This window comes from Octopus bimaculoides, chromosome 11 (assembly GCF_046866305.1).
Source record: "Octopus bimaculoides isolate indiv1 chromosome 11, ASM4686630v1, whole genome shotgun sequence".
Lineage (NCBI taxonomy): Eukaryota > Metazoa > Mollusca > Cephalopoda > Octopoda > Octopodidae > Octopus > Octopus bimaculoides.
In genome coordinates this window covers 41,426,715-41,448,244 of record NC_142938.1, presented here as the reverse complement: position 1 = coordinate 41,448,244, position 21,530 = coordinate 41,426,715, and the positions used below count along the sequence as shown (strand labels likewise).

At 32.7% G+C, this 21,530-nt stretch overlaps 2 protein-coding genes across 6 annotated transcripts in view; one reads left to right on the top strand and one right to left on the bottom strand.

Moving 5' to 3' along the window:
• Positions 1 to 5,385, top strand: part of LOC106869437 (CCA tRNA nucleotidyltransferase 1, mitochondrial) — a 66,703-nt gene extending 61,318 nt beyond the window's left edge. For both annotated transcript variants that reach the window (XM_014915185.3, XM_014915184.3), the window contains one exon: positions 4,698 to 5,385. In XM_014915185.3, the coding sequence (XP_014770671.1) occupies positions 4,698 to 5,093 (396 nt within the window). In that variant the 3' untranslated portion in view covers positions 5,094 to 5,385. The remainder of the gene's footprint in view (positions 1 to 4,697) is intronic.
• LOC106869438 (serine/threonine-protein phosphatase 4 regulatory subunit 3) overlaps positions 5,134 to 21,530 on the bottom strand; it is a 40,592-nt gene continuing 24,195 nt past the window's right edge. For 2 of the 4 annotated variants that reach the window (XM_089359862.1, XM_089359860.1), the window contains 5 exons: positions 19,405 to 19,550; positions 17,574 to 17,764; positions 17,047 to 17,106; positions 13,017 to 13,249; positions 5,134 to 8,923 (listed from right to left, as the gene is read on the bottom strand). In XM_089359862.1, the coding sequence (XP_089215988.1) occupies positions 8,804 to 8,923; positions 13,017 to 13,249; positions 17,047 to 17,106; positions 17,574 to 17,764; positions 19,405 to 19,550 (750 nt within the window). In that variant the 3' untranslated portion in view covers positions 5,134 to 8,803. The remainder of the gene's footprint in view (positions 8,924 to 13,016; positions 13,250 to 17,046; positions 17,107 to 17,573; positions 17,765 to 19,404; positions 19,551 to 21,530) is intronic. The other 2 variants (XM_089359864.1, XM_089359861.1) reach the window with 1 other exon arrangement.

Sequence of the window (21,530 nt, the reverse complement as noted above, 5' to 3'; positions counted from 1 at the left end):
GTTAAAATGTTTGAATGTCTTTAAAAATTCACCAAAATGTGATGGGTGCCCTATCATCAGAAGAAAACTTATTGCCAAATTTCAGACAACAATCTCAGTTAAATCATTTATATCCGAACTCCAACATATATTTTGCAATGCTTGAAGTAGTATGAGATGTAGATATTTACATACAGAAGTGTCTCCATATTGATTTTTACAAAACTAGAACTAAACCATCATTGTTTAGCATCCTCTTTCCATGCTAGCATGGGTTGGACGGTTTGACATGGAGCTAGCTAGCAGGGAGCTGTCCAGATTCCAACTGTCTGTTGTGGCATGGTTTCTATAGCTGGATGTCCTAACGCCAACCGCTTAACAAAGTGCCGGGTGCTTTTTACACAGGTACATTTACATAGCACCGGCACAAGTGTGTTAACGCACCACTGGCACAAGTGCTTTCTATGTGGCACCGACACCTGAAAGAACAAGCCTGTATGTGTGGAAGACAGTGATTTTACTTAGCTTGACATATCTCTTCCAAGTACAGCAAATCGCCACATCTCTCCGTCCCTTGTCATTCATTAAAAATGATTCAAAACAAGCAAAGTGTGAACAGATCATCAAGTTTCACTAGTTCTAAATACAAATATGAAGATACAAACAAGGTGGTGAGCTGGCAGAACCATTAATGCTTAGTGGTATTTCGTCCATTCTGAGTTCAAATTCAGCTGAGGTTGACTGTGCCTTTTGTCCTTTCAGGGTTAATAAAATGAGAACCAGTTCAGCACTGGGATTGATTTAATCAAATTATCATGCCCCTCCACCGAAATTGCTGGCCTTGTGCCAAAATTTGAAAAACATAAATACTCATTCAATTAAAACAAGACTGACCAGAGTCCAGAAGCAGTCAGGAACTATAAACCTTTATCTCAAGAGAATGAACTAGTTCACTTAACTGACAATAAATATAGTAATGCTTGTCTACATGAAGAAAACAACACAGGCAGAAGTAAATCCGGCATTAGGAAAAATCTGTCAACATTTATGGAACAGTAATTTTTATTGAGGACAAGGTTTACAGAGTAGAATCGCATTCAGCCTATTTGTACGGTTTGGAATCATGAACTTTATACCAAACATAAGAGAAAACGCTACTTATGGACATGACCCAACAACTCAAAATTATCATGAAAATATGCTGGTTTGAAAAAGTAAATCATATGCATGTGTGTGGCTTAGTAGTTGGAGTGTTTGGCTTATGATCGTAAGGTCGTGAGTTCGATTCCTGGCCTCACATCATGTCTTTGAGCAAGGCACTTTATTTCACATTTTCCCAGCCCACTCAGCAGACAAAAATGAATAGTACCTGTATTTCAAAGGGTCAGCCATGTCACATTTTGTGTCACACTAAACCTCTGAGAACTATGTTAAGGGTACACATACCTGTAGAGTGCTCAGCTATTTGCACATTAATTTCATGATCAGGCTGTTCCATTGATTGGATCAACTGGAACACTGACCATATATATATATATATATATATCATATAGCTAGGGTTATAATCCAAGCTGTTTCCTCTTGAAGCACTTCTGCTTATTCCAGTACTTTTAAGTCATATGTAGATATTATTTTTGAGTGAAGTATGCATAAAAGATACTGCAAAATACTTTTTGCAGAGTAATTGCATATCAAAACAGACTGAAAAAAAAATGGTGAATAAATACCAAAAATTTTTTTTCCAATCTCCTGTATTGATATACATAGGATTCAATAAAATAACTAATAGACCACCCATATGCAACAAAAACTTTATCTAAATACAACTGAAATTATATGATGAACAAAAAAAATATCACTATAAGTCATATTAATTCATCTTCATTTCAAGAATTTCTGCCATATACAATTTGAGCCAACCAATGAACTTTCTACATGATTTAATCTGCTAAAACTAGCAGCTCTCCAAAATTACACTCAACTATCTATACAATAAGAGCAATAAACATACTGGTCCACTTAGTCATGGTTGATCTAGGTCTAAACAACATCAGTAAATTACTTAAAGTTTTATATCTAGAAGAGGAATTTTTGTTGTTTTTTTTTCATAAAGTTGTTTTCATGTTTTCTATCTCCTGAACATTTTTGCTGCTTCCACCATTCTCTTGCATGGGTTTGTTAATCTCTTAACGCCAGACTGTTGTTTCAGTAGTTAATAAGTACACATCAAAGCGTCATGCAATGTCACATGCTATTTTGCAAAAATAAGCATCGCCAAATGTTAAAATAATAGTAAGTCTGAGAATGAGAGGTAAGTGGATAAATTTTGAAAATGAGATGCATGTTATAGTTGGGAGGATAAAGGATTTAGAGAAATTTGGTGGTAGATCTGGGGTGAGCAGGCTGTAGCTGTGAGACAGTACATATGTGGGGTTTGCTTTGTAATGAGATAGAATCAACATAACATGGCTCTTGTAATTGTTAAAAAAAAATACCATTTAGGCGCAGGAGTGGCTGTGTGGTAAGTAGCTTGCTTACCAACCACATGGTTCTGGGTTCAGTCCCACTGCATGGCACCGTGGGCAAGTATCTTCTACTATAGCCTCAGGCCTACCAAAGCCTTGTGAGTGGATTTGGTAGACGGAAACTGAAAGAAGCCCGTCGTATATATGTATATATATATATATATATATATATATGTATGTGATGTGTGTACGTTTGTTTCTGTGTTTGTCCCCCTAGCATTGCTTGACAACCGATGCTGGTGTGTTTATGTCCCCATCTCTTAGCGGTTCGGCAAAAAGAGACCGATAGAATAAGTACTAGGCTTACAAAGAATAAGTCCCGGGGCCGATTTGCTCAACTAAAGGCGGTGCTCCAGCATGGCCAGTCAAATGACTGAAACGAGTAAAGAGTATTTAGACAGAACTTTTAGAAATAGCAATATTCTACGGTGTGTATGTTTGTGACTGTGTGAAGTGTTCCAGAATAGCCATAACTGGGATAGCTAATATACATATGTGAGTAGGTGTAAAATACAGAATGTTTTATGTATCCCTCTTTTGTTGTGATTTAGTTTTTGTTGTTAGTATCAATTGAAAATTACTTAAAACAATTCTCATTTCTCCCTCAAGTCAATAGGGTTGATCAAACCCCTATCAATGATCATGGAATGAACTATATTTATCACAGGTGTGAGATATAGCTAGTGCACTCCCTTTTACTTCATACACAGGTAGAAAAAAACAAAATATTTTATCTTTCAAAGCCTAAATGCAATTTAACCTTTTAGCATTCAGATTACTCGTCATATGTAATGCTTATTTATTCATGTTTTAACAAAAACTAGAATATTTAGGCCAGTTATGGCAGGTTTGAATGCTAAAGGATTAAGGGAGTTCTTGTGAGTCTCTAGCCTTATTGCCAAGGCATAGAAGCACCACCATCCACCTCCTCACTAAGACAAAAGCACATTACAATAAAAATCAATTTTCTCAGTTAGCTTTGATCGATTAGATTTATAACCTCCAAATAAGGGAATGCTTCAACATGAGCATGTCATGTTTTAAGCCCTTTAACATTCAGGACTCTGTTAAATGTAATGCTTATTTATTTACATTGTTTTCAGTTAAAAATGCATTGTCATGTAGCTAAGAGATTTTCATGACAGCTTATTTTCAGAGTGACATTGTAGGATAGGTGTGGAAGGCCAGATTTGACTGATCAGCATGCTTATGTGATATCTCTATTGTAAAAAAACTTGCACTGCATATGGTCAATTTAAATGTTAAAAGATTGTGAATCTCATTGTTCATGTGTGCAATGGTTATATTTCAAGCTATATGGCAGGTTTAGTCCAGTTTGAATACTGTAGTGAGTGCTCATTTCACATCTATTTATCCATGCTAGCATGGGTTAGACAATATATTATTCAAGCAGTTTTAGAACTAGATGCCCCTTCTAACTGTTCACCCTTATCTTTCAAGGGATTTCTTACTTCACAAATCTTTGAAGGCACAAAGTAGACAATTTAATTGGAGAAATGACAAAAAAAGACTACTCATAGTTTTTGACCTTCATAGAGCACAAATACACACATAATGATGGAATCTTCTGTTGAAGATGACATATGTGTTCAGTTTTTTGGTGAACGACCTGCACAAATAATTTGTTCACAGTAATCAAATGTACATTAAGCTCACTCCTATCAATTGACATTGCCTCAACAGGTGCACAGTGCACCACATTTGAGGATATCAAAGTGATTGCAGAACAACATAAGATGAAATGTTTTGCTCAAGAACACAACACAACACAACACATTTCCCAGCCCTGTCTACCAAATTCACTTGGAGCTGAAGTAATAGAGACTTGTCCAAAGTATAGCGTAACGGAACTAAACCGAAAACCATGTGGTCCTTAACCATACAGCCATGCCTGCATGTTATCTGTAGTAGTATTCTAGTTAATAATAGATTTATTCACACCATTTCATAATTATTTGCTACTAGTCTTCCTACAGTCAAGTGGTTGTTAGTTTCATTTAACTTTTAATACAAATTTTACAGAATATTTACCATACTAGCATTATGTAAGAAAAAATTTGAACAGTTTCATTGGCATAATAAGACAGAAATCTTTGTTTCATTAAAACTTTTCAATAATCTAAATTCTTACATTTATCTCTTTCACTTTGAATTGAACAAATTTCATTACAGCTTCTGAATTTCCAGAGTCGTGTAAAAATCTCGACTGATGAGCTCCGACAAGGGACATTTATTATCCAGCAACGAAACACACTGAACGCTACAGATGATAACATTAGCTATTGCCAGCAGTTACTAATGGACAGAAAAGAACATAATATCAAATCTTATATCAAAGAACTACTGAAGTACAATGGTAAACACGATGTATTAAAGACTTTTGACCATTGGGATCCACCAAAATTTCCTGTCTCTGGACACGATTTGCTAGCGCGCAATGTTCCAAAAGGATCACTTTTTCAGAAAATTATTTCCAAATTGAAATGTATTTGGAAAGAAAGTAATTACTCTATGAAAAAAGATGACCTACTTGATATGGTTGAGCAAATTTTAGAAAATTTAAAATAAAAACATATAAAGGGGGGTAAAAAAAAAAAAGCAAGCAAAATTTCTTGTATTTCACCCGGCTGTTGAGCCTTGACTACAGGTGCCACCAACCTAAACAGTCAGTCTTTTTCAAATTAGAAGCAGCTAAATATATATTCATATATTGAGCCCACATGAGGAGAGTAAAAGTGAACAGGCAAAAATTCATGCCTTCAATAACTTATATTTCTAATTAAATGACATATAATGTACAAATAAATGAACAATTTGAAATTTCTAAAAGAAAATAAATATTGATTTCCAATGTTTCGTTTATGAGAGCCGAGTTTGAATATTTTGCCATAGAATTTGAAAATTACATTACAAATCACACTTTATGTAATGCAAGCATGTCTGAACTAACCAAGCATACTTCTTTAAGACCACCATTAAAACTGAAGGCAGTACTTCGATTTATTAGCACATGGCACAGAACTTGCATATATTCTTTCCACATATCTTCTTGAAAATATGAGCAGGGCTTATGCAATTTGTAGCAATAGTGAGTGTGAATGAAAATTATCTCTCTAACCAATTTTAGAAATAACATTAAAATAAAGTTAGAGTTGAAAAGAGCGGCTTTCCATTGAAAGGACAACCCATTATTGGTTGGTGTCTCTTGTAGTCAAGGCAACATTTTTATTTACATTAGCAACTTACTTCAAAACATAGGAAATATGCATTCACATCGGAGATTAGAATTCTGAATACAAAAATTTGGTTACAATATATGTCAAATGTCCAAAAGATAATAAGTTGCTTTTCAGCTGAAAAACAGAAAATTACATATCCAAGATAACAATGAGAATTTCATTTTTTAATTTTCCTATGATTCTCACGCTCCCACCACCACATAAATAGTCACATACTTGAAAACACTAGCTTAATTTTATATAAATTAATCAGAAATGGTTTAATGTTACTTTCAGATGTTGTGAAGCCTTTGCAGAGCTGTTTCCAAAATTTAACCAACTAAATTTACTTAAGGTCATTTCTCTATGAAATATATATTTTGCCCACACCATTGCAATATACAAATAATGACTTACATACTTTTTTACTTTGTAATGTACTTTCTAACAAAATATTTAAGCAAGCAAAATATAACATCCATTGAAAGCAATCCGGTTGTATTAAATGTTGCAGAGTCTAATGACAACATTCTTTATCAAATGAAGTAGCAACAAAACTAATAATATTGGTTTTCAGTTTGATATTTATAAAAACCAGATATTATTCTACATAAATCCACTGAAGCAAATAAGACTGTTATGAAAATATAAATACAGATGATAGAGTAATTCCCTTGCCCCCTAAAAAAAAAAAGTCATATACACATGTATGGAGGTGGTACCATAACCATTGAAGATTATCCAAGGCATGGTTATTGTTAGATGAGTTAGACAAGGGAACTATAGAATAAAGCATTTAGAGTTCACCTTGCAATGATGAATGTATCTCAATTATAAAATGCAGAATTTCAATAAATAGAATAAAATTTAAATGTGTTCTATAATTGTAGCAATAAATATCTTTACTATAAAGCCAATCTTTGTTGGAGAAAGGTATTTATAGTCAATTAAGCCCAATATGTTACTAGAAATTAAGAAAAAAAAAAAAAAAAAGCAACTACTGAAGTATAGCATCTTTTATAGTTATTCTATTATCTTAACAAAATATTAACAAGACACCAACCAAAATGTGCATAAATTTGTAATACTATATAAAATAACACTAAAGCAAATTATTTTTTGAACTACTACCATATACCAGATTTTAAGAATAATTAATAAAAAAGAAAACCAAGGACCAACACAATAATAAAAGGACTGTTTTGGATCGTAATCAAGAGATATTTAAAGCCATAAATTCGAAACAAATTTCCTGAAATATTTCCCTGCAGAAATAAGGAGGCAAATGAGTTTTGAGTGGGGATATAACTCATGTAGAATATAGAAAATTAGATGATGAGGTTATACCGGTTGTACTATTTGCCCTCCAACCAGAAATTTTGACTGAATACAAAAGACAGGCAGAAAGATGTTCAGTCAAATTTATTTTTTTGTTTATATCATGGCATTTATTAACAACAGTAGGATTACAAGATAAAAATTCCCTTTTTACTAATAGACCTGACATATCTTGCTAAAGCAAGACCTTAAATGTTTGGTCTCACTTGACAGCCTATCTTTTGTTTGTTTTTTTTTTGTTTTTACTTTTTTTTTCCCAATCTTTATCAAAAATATATACATTTCCTTGGGTGGGGGCTCTCTCTTTTTTACTATCATCCTTGTTTCCCCACCCTTTTTTTTTGTTTTTGGTAAAAATTTTTTATGTCCATTAAGCAGACCAAAGCAGAAGGAATGTCCAGCCACGGCTCAATGCTGACTCCACTCATTTTTACTTGCATACCCTGCCTAAAAGTCTCGCACACTGTGGCAGAACAACTACATAAGTACATGGTGATGAAGGAAACTTTTTTAGTGAATTTATTATAATGGATGAAAAATTGGGGCAAAAATGCCAGAAATGGGGTTTTCAATACACAATTAACACATTTTATTAACAATACTTACACAGTACAGTCTACTATGGGCCAACATACTATGTATAAAGCATGACCCAAATTGTTTTTTTTTTAATTTATCATACAGAAATTTAATGTACAACAAAAATCATCTTTTACCATTTTTTTTGTTGTTATATTTTTTGTTTGTTTAAAGGTGGTTTTTTTAAAATTTTTATTTTCTTTTTTTTTTTCTTTTGAAGATTTAAAAAAATGTTCTATGCTTTGAATGAAATGAGATTGTATGTAAACAATAACTAGCCATTGATAGACCTCATGTTTCTGTCAAAATTGTTCATAATTTGACTGCTTTGGTACAAACTGAACAGTACCCCCAATTTTTGCTGCCTTTTTTTTTTTTTAATGTTAGAATAGATGCAGCTGTGCCTATAAGATATATTTTTTTAATTGCTGTTCAATGTAGAGATTAAAGCCAGAATGGTTTTGTGGAGATGGGCATCATATTGCTTTCAAAGCAGTAACAACACGAAACCCTTCTTTACTGAAGTGGCAGTATACCACACCAAGAATATAGTGTGTGTATATGTATGTGTGTGTGTGTATTAAATGAGCAACTAAATTTCCTTTAAACCTCAAATATATATGTCCTAAATCATATCTCATTCTTTCTATTCTAGAAATTTCTTTCTATGATTTCAAGGAAACTTAATTTTAATGCAAAAAAACATCCAGCAGAGAGAGTTCAATTCATGAGCTGCTTCTTTTTTTTTTTTTTCATTTTACTTTATACCCCCACCTTGAAAATTTTTTAAAAAAATTATTTCCATTCAATATCTAGTTTGAGGATACAGTCCCATTTGACAGTGGCTACAAATTGATAACTGATGAACTAGAAAGATGTCTGCATGAATGGGTAATTTGGATGTTATAGTTGACATCATGAATTTAGAAAGCGGAATGCTAATTGCTGCATTGAGGTACCTTCTTACTACCAGAGCCAGTTAAAATATTCAACTGACTAAATATCTGCTGCTGGTCCATAGAAACAAGATTATCTTTACGGCCATTCATCTGTATTTTCTCTATCATAAGGTTCATTTTTATTCATTTTATCCACTTCAGCCAACAATCATTACACAGCAAATACCAGTCAAAATTTTTATTTTTATGTCGCCAATCGTGGCCGTTTAGATGATGGCGCAGTGACTTCTGACTCTTCCTCCTCCTCTTCATCCTCATCAGAATCTTCATCTGGATAATCCACTAATCCTCCTATCAAACCAGGCTGAAAAGACAAATAAATAAATAAATTGTTTTGCAATATTTCAATTAATCCAATCTGTTCTTCACTTTCAGAAATTGTACAAAAAAAATTAAAAAATAGATTACATTGCTTACATTACAATAGTTCAAGTGAAATAGCTAATGCATAGGATACTATCTTTTCAGAACTGAAGATGAATATATCATATCAAACTAATTTTACACTTTTGTTAATTTACATGAATTCTGTGTTTGTTTTCTGATCATTATTTTGAGAGAACCTTTTAGTCTTATTGAAAACATGACAACTTCTGTAGTCCTGGTGCCATGAAAAAGATTAACATAACCAAATGAACAAGATATGGACGCAAACCTATCTAGGAAATTGGCAAGGAGCCTATGTTGGTTTGGAAGGTAGACATAAAACAATCTTGATATATATATTGATTTGTTGTTTTCTCCCAAGATACGTTGAAAAATGATGCGAGTTCATTAGATTTCCCTCAAAACATGCATAATGGATTGTAGATTCCCCCTATGTGTAGTTCATATGTAATTCTTGCTGTTAGTAAATTGGAGCAGATATATATATATATATATATATATATATATATATATATATATGGTAAATGAAAGACAGAAGATGGAAGGTACAAGAATTTTTATCAATCACGACAATTGTTCCGAAACATTTAGAATCAATCTCTCATGGGTGGGATATTTAACAACTGGTTCAGGAGCATCCAGCAGTGAAGATGTGTCTCTTTGGGCGATAAGCAGATATATATAACTCGTTAAAATAACAGTTCTACAACATATCTTCTCATTTTGGGTAAAGAAAAGCAGCAAAACAAAGGATATATCTTCATTTATAAAGATCGAAAAGAAACGAACACACAATACAGTGAGAAAGGTATTAAAAATAACCATTAACAGATAAGGATGTATAAACGTCCTTGCACATGTGGTTTGGTGCACACATGTTCACACAGCAAATTAAATAGCTACTTGGTGTTTATAAGAATGGGGAGGTTAAAGCTAAACTTAATTCATCCATATCCTAAAGTAAATTATGTTAACAGTTACTCAAATTCATTCCCACTGCATTGTGCAAAAGTACATTTATATGCATGTAAGCATCTTGAGAGTTTTTCAGAAATTCTATCAATGATTTTCTCATTAGTCCACAGAATAGACAGGGATTCCTCAGAGCAGAGTTGGTATCTCCTAGAAATGATATTGCATGCCTTATTATGGACCAAGTTATGTTATACTTAATTTTATCTTCCTTCAGTTGCCACACAAAATTGGCCAAAGATGTTGAATTTCTCTTGAAGCTGGCAACATGGTTGTGATATTAATTCTTAAATGAATCAGCCGTCTGCCCAATATAAACATAAGGCCCTCCCCTTGTGTACACAGTACATTTATATACAAGATTTGTACTCATACAGAGGTTTATCAATGAGCATTTTGATTTTTCTCTGCATGAGCATTTATTATATTTATTTGTATATATGGTAGTCCTGACTTCATTTTCCAATGTTCTTTTCATTCAAGTTTACATCTTTGTTGATATTTAGATGCGTATGTCTGCTAGATCCAGTAGGTGGGTTATTGAACTGTTGTCGCATTTTACTATTGTTTATGCAGTGCATATGCTGCTCTAAATTAGTAGAGTTAGCATAGGATACTTTCACAAGTATGGTATCTATTAGATTTAGGAAAACACTTGACTAAAGCAGCAGAAAATTTTCTAGCGATCTTGGTTGAAACATGCAAACTAAAAATTGGGTTGGATCTGTTATTTGGCTTATTTGATCTCGTGTGTTGAACGGGTTTGAAACACTACTGTGTTATTAATAAAAATTCTCGTACCTTCCGTCTTTCATTTACCATATACATCACGAACACTGTGAAAGTGACCATAATTTACCAGTAAGCTACCAAGTGTAAAGCATTCATTTTATTATATATATAGTCACTGTATTCCTTATATATTTATTTTGAAACCTTCACCACTGTATAACAGTAAGCAAACAAGTTTGTATTGATTATAGTTTGTTAGTAAGCTTAAGTTCACTTTGTAAATACATAGTTGTAAAGTGGATTAAATGTGGTTGGATCAATCATGTTTGGTCCAGCTGCATAACATTGTTGTCAACTGTCTTCAACAACAGTGCTGAGTTGAATTTTTATTTTTTTGTGCCAACAGAGATATTAGCACAATGAACTTTTCCCAACCAGTTGTTACACTGGTCAGTGTGCTTTTAGCACACTCATCTTCACTGCTAATAAGGCCCCTTACATGACAGAGGCTGAGAACTACTAGAGAGCTGCATGGGCATTGGAATGAGTATATTTCACATGTGATCTTAGAACTTACTGCTACTGTACACCTGCCACAAATACAGATTACCTTCTCTGTTAGCCTGTCTGTCATTTCATTACACCACTTGTATATCCACTGTTTACATTGGGTAGACCAAACAAATTCTTACTTGGTCCTTTTCTACATGTCAAGCAGAACTATTTCCCTGATGAGAGAGTTCCATACTCACTAATACTGTTAGTCTTTGCTAAATTCACACTGAGACTTCTGGATCCAAGGTTTTGTTCCTGCATTTGGAATTTCTATTCTAATTCTACTGCAAATTCAGCTATGAAAACTAGGTCTTATACACCTCTGATATGGCTTGAAGGACTATAAACAGAAAGGAGCTGAGGACTGAGCTCAAGTGCACCTCCACCTTACTGACTACAATTCTGTACATGGATCATACAGCTCTCTTACAAGCTATTTTTCTACTCCAAGCCTCTTTGGTGACCATCACATCACACAGCAGAGAACAACAGCAAAGACCTTATCCAGGGCAACAAATGCCAGATATAAAGTCTTATTCCTGGTTAAATACTTTTGCAGCTGTCCAATTAGAAGGATAGCATGATCTTGGCACAAATTCAAATTGCATCGCTGCTATATTCTTTTCCTAAACAATTGTGCTTATAACCTCTTCTTGCTTCATAATCTGGTCAAACACCTCTATGGTTTCCTCCCCAAAATGCATCTCCATTATCCTTTGCAGCAGTTGACTGCAATGTCAGTCACTGGCTAGAACAATTGGATCTTTTTTAAAACGGGGGCCACATTTTTCATTAACGAAACACTTTGAAACTTGGATCACTGGTAGAATGTGTCATATAAAACATCTTTTTCTCTTAGTCTTCTTTAAAAAAAAAGAAATCCATAAATTATTCCATGTTAAAGTTGTATTTCTGTAATTTCAACCAATCACTGACGTCCATTCAGCCGATATACATTATGTGCCGACTACATAAACAAACGATTCTGAAACAATTAACCCTAACCCTAACCCTAGGGTTAGAGTTAGGGTTAGGGTTAAAGCAAATTTAAAATGAAAAAAGCAAATAAAACGAAGAATCGTTTGTTTATGTAGTCGGCACTTAATGTATATCGGCTGAATGGACGTCAGTGATTGGTTGAAATTATCGAAATAAGACAATTTTTTACATGAAATAAATTCGAATACAAAAATATTTTTCTGTTCTATAACACAAAATAGATAAGTATACGAAGTTTGAAAGTCTTTCGGTACCAAAAGCACTACGTAAAACATTAATGAAAAATGTGGCCCCCGTTTTAAAAAAGATCCGAACAATTTCCTGTACAATCTGGTGACTAACACATCTCCCACTCCACCAGATATTTTAAGCAACTCAGCAGTGGAGATTCCCAATGGACCAGGTGCCTTTTCTACTAATACACACACACAATATAAATTGTCTGACATTCAATGAGAGATTAAAAGTAGGTGCTTTTGAGATTTCAAGCTTAAGATCTTTGAAAACTTTCAAGTAAAAAGGAAAATGTTGAGAAAAAAAAGAAAAGAAAACCAGAGCAACAAAAAAAATCAGTCTGTTGAAAACGGTAGATGTCAAATAACTAAAAGTGACGGGGAAGAGTTGAGGAAAGAAAACTGAAATTATGCACGTGTGCCCATGTATTAAAGTGTGCAACACACCCATACATTAAAATTGCTAATCATGTGTTTCTAATTTTAAAAATATTCTTCAAGGATGATGTAAAGGTTTACCTTTCTGGTAACAACTGACTTCTCTTCACTTGGTGAAATGCCTGTATTGGAAGTAATGCCAGAACTTGTTCTTCCAGGACTACCCGGACTTTTAGGGCTTGTAGGGCTTCCAGGACTTTTAGGACTGCCTGGACTTGAAACAGGACTGCTACTTTTGATATTAATGCTTATTGCAGATGTTTTGTTATGGAGCTTTATAGGACAATCTTTTGTTAATTCAGATTGCTCTTTGGCTAAAATAACAAAAAAAATATTATTTCAAATAACATGAAGAAAAATTAACAATTAGTACATTAGACAGGCATATGCATAACCACACACTGTGTAAAGATAACTGAACATAAGAGATTAAAGTAGAAATTGAACCTGCACCTTCTACTACTACTAGCCATTCCCAATTTTCTCGGTTTGTAAATTTATGAGTGTTCACAAAAACTGCTTTAAAAACAGACACTAGTCATAATTTTTCACAAAGTTGTTGGATTCATCAGTTATATTTGTTTAATAATAAAGAGTTTATTTCATAAGCTCATGATTCATTTGAGAAGCAGTTCATGGTATTGATCCAAGAGATAGAATAAGTCTACTATCCAAAAACAATTACAATCCATCTGACAAGCTTCTGTACATTTTCCATCAACCCATTTTCAGTCATGGCTTGAATCAAGCCATGGTTGTGACTGAAAATACTTGTTAAGTGTGCTATACATTAGGGTCAAAACTAAAACCAAGAGATTCCAAAGCAAACTTTTTTGTCTGAGCTCATAATTTCAAACTTCAGTATTAATTTTAGTGAGTTTAAAAGTGGCTGCAGGAAACTAACTTAATAAGCAAAACCATATAATTGATGCCTAATAAGATTTTTCTAATTTGGCATCAAGTGATATTGCTATCAGAATCACAGCAACATCAAAAGTACATAAGAATCAATCCCACTAACAGAAATGGAACAGATATTTTAAAAGAAACTTGGGAAGGAATGGATCTAACCATACTCTTCCTGTTGAGTTTGAAACCAACAGAGTATTTCTTTTTCCTTTTCCAGGAAACAATTGCAGAGATAAACTGCCATGAAAGGCATGAACAAAAAGGAATGGAGTGATTGATTGTGGTTGCTTTCATGGCTGGTTCAAATTCAAGTACTTCCTGCCACAATTGTAACCATGACAGATTACTTATTTGGTGAGTTGTTTCCAGTATATGTATTACTTGTGATACTGATAATACACCAGCATATGGAGAAAGCAACCATGACCTGTTGTTTAAAATAAAGCTCAATTCCTGGACAGTGGCAGAGGACATTCAAAACTAGTCATAACCCACAACCGTTCAGATGTAGGAAATGGTTAGGCAACAACAGACATTTTTCTGCCATATACACCTGAAAAATCAACAAAATGAAATATTAAAGGCTGGAAAAATCTGGATTTTATTGGAATTCTAAGACAGACAGAGAAACAGTGGAGTAAATCAGAATTATCTAATGTTTGTTGTATTTATCATTCTTGTACTGTAATAACCATGGATTATATATATTAATTTTGATGATATCTTTAGTCATCCTTGTCAACATACATGTATACCAGAGTGATTGTAAATAGGAAAGACTGCAACAGGATATTAAAAAGAAAAAAAATTCAAATTAAGAAATGTTACAATAAGCATCACAAACTGAATTTCCTTTTCACATCTGATTAAGACTGCATTTGTAATCATAGACCACAAGAGTTATATCATCATTATTTTAATATCCACTTTTCTATGCTTGCATGCAACAGATTTTATTGAGGCAGATTTTCTACAGCCAAATGCGCTTCCAATCACCAACCCTCATCTGTTCTCAAGTAAGTAATATTTCCTCATGGTCAGACATGTTTTTGCAGAATATGGAAAATAAACATCACTGCTTGTACTAACAGTGATGCACATTTACACTCTATCAAGACAAAGAGACAGAAACATACATGCACATGATTGCCTTTTTTCAGTTTCCATCTGCCAAATCCACTCACAAGGTTTTGGGCAGCTCAAGGCTAGAGCCAAAAACACTTGCCCAAAGTACCACACAGTAAGAATGAACTCAAAACCACACAGGTTTATCAATTGTATAAAACTACATTATATGATTAAGATGAGGTGGTAGAAAAAAAAATGGGCCTGATGCATGTCAAAATTCTGGAACATTGGACAATATAATTTAAGTGTAATTTCCAGTCTGTATTATATAAGCTGGAATGTTTGATATCTTTCCATGAAAGAAAAATTTTAAATATCTGTTGTTTGCAATTTTTTCTGTTACTCAGAAGCAAGTGTTTTTTTTCCTTATCATATGTGCTTAAAATGTGCTCAGTAATGATTTTGAAATCTACCAATTTTCCAGAACATTCTAGATAGATTCAGTGTTAAGTAGCTGATAGAAAATTTTCTCAAAATTTTAAGAATTTCCAAGTAACAAATAGTAAATACGATTCACTTCAGTTGCCTAAGTGGATAGATAGGCCTAGCTACATTTATCACAGATGGCCACAAGAGCTGCATGTATATGGGAAGCAGATTTTGCTACATTTGTGAGTAATTTATCAAGACTAGAATGAAAAAGTACTATGACAGCATCCACTAAATAAGTGAGGTCTACAAGGGGCATTTTTGCATGCCTATTGGGGATTACGATAAACTTGGGGCACCTCTTTCACCTGTGAACACTACACTCTACAAAGTAAAGGTGTACAATTTCTGCTTGCTTGAATAGTGAAAATCTTATATCAATTTTATTTTGCTCCTTTGCAGAATGGTGCAGAGAAGGAAAGAGAACCACAAAGAACCTTGTGGGAACCCATTGTATGCTCAAAAAAATCTATACTTCTGCATGGTAGACCCTTCTAAATGTAGGGCTGGCAAAATTTCATCTCTTATCATATGCCCAAACCTTACATCACTCATTGTCTCAGTGCCACACTATCCTGTGCTTCCTGTACCCACTCTGTCAGAGAGAGAAAGAGAGAGCAGCAGGTCAGAACAAGAGAAAGATGTAAATACAGATGGCAATTTCAGAGATGCACGTAAAAAGAGAAGAAAGCCAAAATGATTACAACTTGATCAGAAATCTAGGTCGCACAAAGTCCACACTAAACTTTACATGTCTAGGCTGAAGCAGAAAAACTAGTTAAGATGAAAGTGTAGTCACAAATCAGAAGCACCACCTGGTTTTTACAAGGTTTTCTACTTGTCAAAATGAGCTCTCCTTCTTCCCACAGATGACAAATACTTTCTTAGATGTCTTTAAGTACAATTAGTATAGTCAGGAGGTTATCAGACTTCAAAATGGTGCCATTACTAATGGGCTTCCAAAATAGCTTTACTGAGTTTCCTTGCTACCTTTGCCTTTAGGACAGCAGCACACTATCACTAGCAGTGCTAGTTACAATAGTCTAGAATTCTCTATGAGGAGGAGGAACATTGTTAAGTGTAAGTCATCGGTGGAGTCCAGTGCACTTAAAATTAGGTCTAATGAAACAAGGGGTCACAACAGCTCTTCATAAGGAGTCTATAACCTTTAAGTACTATCAAGACTTCCTACCAAAGTTGTCAATGCATGTGTTTTTGTCAAACTACAGATGAAGCTCTTGGAGCATTTAAAATTCTCCAAGATGCTCAATAGGAAGGGAGCACTTTAGATTAGCTTTATCACAATGATTCAAGGTTTCTTGAACAATCGCAAGGCAGAAAAGTATTAAAGCTGGTTGAGACTCTGGTGAAAAACTACAGCAAAATGGGCTGCAGGATGTCCTTAAGTCTATATCTTTGGCACTCATCTTGATAAATTCAAGAACATAGGAGTATACCCAAAGGAGTAAAGTCCAGTTTATACTAGGTTTGAAACACTGTTATCAAAGAGCATGTAAATGAAACATGATTGCAGATTATATTTAGTGGTGGTGGGGTGGCTTACACATGAAAGCAATTCACATATTCACAGACCTTTAAAAAAAAAATTAGCCCCAAAGTTTTTGCACGGGCTAAGTGTAAATACCTGTTAAATTTATGTTGTTGCTTTTGCTAACTTTATGTGAATGAAAAAGTGCAAATTCACCTGTTTCTCCACATGAAATAGATAAATTTTGAAATAACATTATTCAGGTCACAAAATCAAAGTTTAAAGGAAATAATAACTTTTTCCTATATTTTTGTAACACAATTATCAACTAACACTTACTACCTCGGAACAAAAAGTGGATTACAGTGTCATACTTTTATGTATTCATGTTAAATATAAAATCCAATAATGGACACAACTATTCCATTGACCAAACAGTTCTGCTTCTTTTGCTAATTAATAAATAATAACCCAGTTTATATTCGTTTTTCTTTTTTAAATCCTAGTTTACTTTTTTTGTGGTTAAAACAAATCATAATTTTATAAATATCTTGTTTTTAAATTGTTTTCTATATCCACCTTATTGTTTGTTGGTTCTCCTAAATTTTCCAGTCTTGAAAATTAATAACACAAGCCACCTAACATATGTTCACACAAGCACCCACAAAATAATTGCTTTTTACCTCTTTTATTTTCAATAAACCGACTGATCTGATCAAAGTCTGGATCCAGCTTATTCTTTAAGATGTCTCCCATAGGAACAATACTCTCTCCATCATCAAGATCATCATCTTGATTAAAGTACATGTCTTCCTCTTCATCAAGTGCTCGTTCATCACGACGGAAACGGCTGTTACGAAGGATAGATGGCATGCTGAAAAAACAAGAACAATAAACAAAATACACCAATTTTGTACAAATAGTCTTAATCCTTCTATATTATATAAATAAGCTAAAAGAAACAAGCAACATTTTGTTAGATCGCATAATTTGGTTTAAATCTTCAAGCAAACCTACAATAAATAAGATGGTACCCTATCAGCAGAGACTGAAAACCTGGCTAAGTCATAGTACACTACACAATTAGTAAGTAGTAATAAATAAATGTTAATGTATAGCTGGAGTGAGCAAACATGAGTTGCAGTTCTTTAAAGTCTGTTCATTTAACCCTTTCAATACCAAGACAGTTGTAGCCAGCTGAGAATTTTATTGGCAAATTTTACTAAAATGGTTGAAAGTGAGAATTTTAGCACAAATCTCATTAGTACATTCAGGAAAACACATGATTTCATTATGTAAACAACTGAGTTACACTGTCCAACATTATTTTACATGATATCCGAGTGCTACAAATTTTGTGGGATTTTTTTCCATTTCTCCCACTTTGATTTTCAGAAATGTTTCATTCACTATGAATGAAAACTGGATACCAGTTTCATATTGTCAAGCAGTGAGTTGAATTCAAAGTAGTTTTGAAAGAAGACATAGAAAAATCAGAAAAAATATATGGCTAACATAAAAGCCACATGTGATTATAAATCAGATGTTTTTTTCTGAAAGTGAAACAATCAGACAACAGTTCCAATAGCAATAATAGGGGGAGGGGTGATCTGCACCTCAATTAGTTTTTTTTATGACAATATTAGACATAGCCACAGTTTTTCCAAGGAAACAAAACTGTCAGATTATTTTTTTTACTTTCCCCTTTGAAATGATTACTGCAGAAATGAACCATTACACAAAACATAAATGAAGATGAAAAAGAGACAGTTTTCTACATACTTGGAAGAAAGATGTTAGCATTTTAAGAAATAGTTGGTTAGTTGGTTGGTGTGTGTGTGATTTATACATATTTTTTTCAAATTTACCTCATTCTTATTTTAAAGTTATCTGTAAGATGTGTGACAAATTTTGATTAATTTGTATTGAGAATCATTATGTGTCTTTCTGTGTATTTATGTATGTGTATGAGTTTATTTCATTTAGTTAATTCCAGTATTTCATTCTGTACCTTTAAAGTACACCTGTCTCATGTGCATGACTGATAGATAATCCAGTATTTTAAAACACTTTCCGTATTAAAATTTTGTTGTATAACTTAACTAATAACTTATTTTCTAAGCTGATGTTTAAGCAAAAAATGTTATTGATTTTATATTTTGTTGAATTTACTTATAACCTGTAATTGTGTTCCAAAAATCACAAATATATTGAAAAATAAAAAGAGTTGTTTCATGAAACCAGTCTAAATTCACGATTATTTTAGAATTTAATTGAAACACACAAGGGGTTAGAAATATAGTAACAAAAGGGTTACTTTTGTTGATGGCACTAATACTTACAGTTGACTGCTTAATACGAAAAGCAGCATTTAGTCCAAACACAAGAAAACTGCACAAATTTTTGGAGTCATTCAGATAAAGAAAATTGTAATACTTATTGCATTTATTTAATATTTAAACTGAATACATCAAATTTTTTTTTTTTTTTAATGAATTCATTTAAAACATTTACCTTTCAGTTGCTGATTTTTCTCTAATTCTATCCTGTTGCTGCTCATACCGATGTTTTAAAGATTTAAATGTATTTACATAGTTAACATTTTCTAGATCTTTAATGTGATTTTCAGCAATGTTTGTGCAAAGAGATCGGATATCCTCCTACAAAAAATAATAAATAAATGCTATGTTTTCAGATGATTCCATGACATTTTGTTATTTAAATAAGACATGGATATTGGAATGAAATTCACATAAAGTTATCCAGCATGGCTTCAGCCTCTGGCTGAAACCAATAAAACAATAATCTTAACATGAGGTTCAATGACTCTATTTATTCCGAAATAATCACAATAAACAGAATGTTTGATTTATATTTTATGCAAATAAGTTTAGTAAAACAAACAGGTTAAACAGAACTCAATACATGAATATATTTTATTATTTTAATCTCAAGGGCTAGGAATTTCTTACATGGCATCCACAGAACTTTCAGCCCTTGAGTCACTTGGTTTTAACTTTTACTGATTAAAATAATAAAATATCTTATACAAATATGAATCTAAAAAATAAAATTTTCAATATTAAGCCAAGGAAATTACACAAAGTAACTATAACTAAGTGTTTAATACAAACAAAGGGCAACTCTTAAATGCTTTCAATCATACATGTTGAACTGGACTAAGTGTATTAAAATCAATCACGAAAATTTACCAAACAATCAATGAAAGAAATGTTGCTAAGTATTTCAATTTCAACAACATACAGAAGAAAAAGTTATTAAGCAAACAATTTGAAACTGAAAGTTTCTATAAATGTGTAGCATTCACGACAAAAGTAGTAATTCAATTTGTAAACTATTCAAATCACGCATGGAAAAATAACTTTTTAAAACTGGCTCCAGTAATTAATAATAAAACATAATTATGGATGAATTAGTGTTCACCCAACCTTAAAATAGATTTTCAAATTTAGACCACGCCTATGTTCAACAAATTTACAGCTAATTATTTCTTACTTATACTATCTATATTCCATACATCAAAAGCAATGAAACTGAATCTGGAAAACTAGCTTTGAACAAAGTTTTGTAAGAAAATTACATTACAATAGTTTCATTTCATTATTCCATTACTTATGTTTTGTTTACATATTAACCAGTAGCAAGCCTTGACTTATTATTAGGGCTGTTTTGTGAATGTGTAGAAACAACGAAAGGGTAATGTAGTGAGGAAAATGTAATCTAACAGTGAGAAAAAAGCAAAAATTATTAGATTAAATGAAATTCAAAACACGAGATTGTGTATAAAGTATATAGTCTTCTCATTTCTGCATGTAGAAACCAACAAATAAAAAGTGTTAATAAATTTTCACTTTTCTATCAGTTATATTCATCACACAACACATGATGTACCTTAACATTCCATTTGTTTATTGTTTGAAGCTATAAAATATGACTAGTTCTTCACCAAAAACTTAATTCCAGTTTTATTCACAGAAACATTTACATGTTAAAATAATAAACAACAAATACTTTATTTCATTAGTTTGACAAAGAAAATATTACCAGTTAATTATTAATGACCATCCCATCCTTTAGACAAGTATAGTTTTTTCTTAACTTCTAAAATATCACATATGAAAAAGATACATGTACATAACCCTTTTTAAATCAACTCTTGCTTCTGTGGAAGAAAACCTCAAGTATTAAAATGTTCATATTTAAATTAAAACATTCCCTCATAATTTTGCTAAAAGTTATATTCTAAACATCAGTTGAATAATGAAAAAGTTTATTGAATTTCTCCACATTCTCATTTATATTATTAACTGAAACATAAGCAGTGTACTTTAGTAGAAATATAGTCACAAAGAGATTCATAATCAGTAACAAGTTATCACTATCACAGCTATTTATATTTACTAATAATATACTTGTGTGTATATCTATTTCTCCTCACTCTGAGTGAGTGAATGAATGTGTGTATATACACACATATACACATTTATTGGCCGTTTTTTTCTCACACTAACTTTCTTTGATAAATATATTTCTCATGCCCTCTCTTCTATCAGTTTTTAACATGGTTAGCAAATTGATATTTCTAAAAACTAAATAAAATCAATTAATATAGCTGGTAA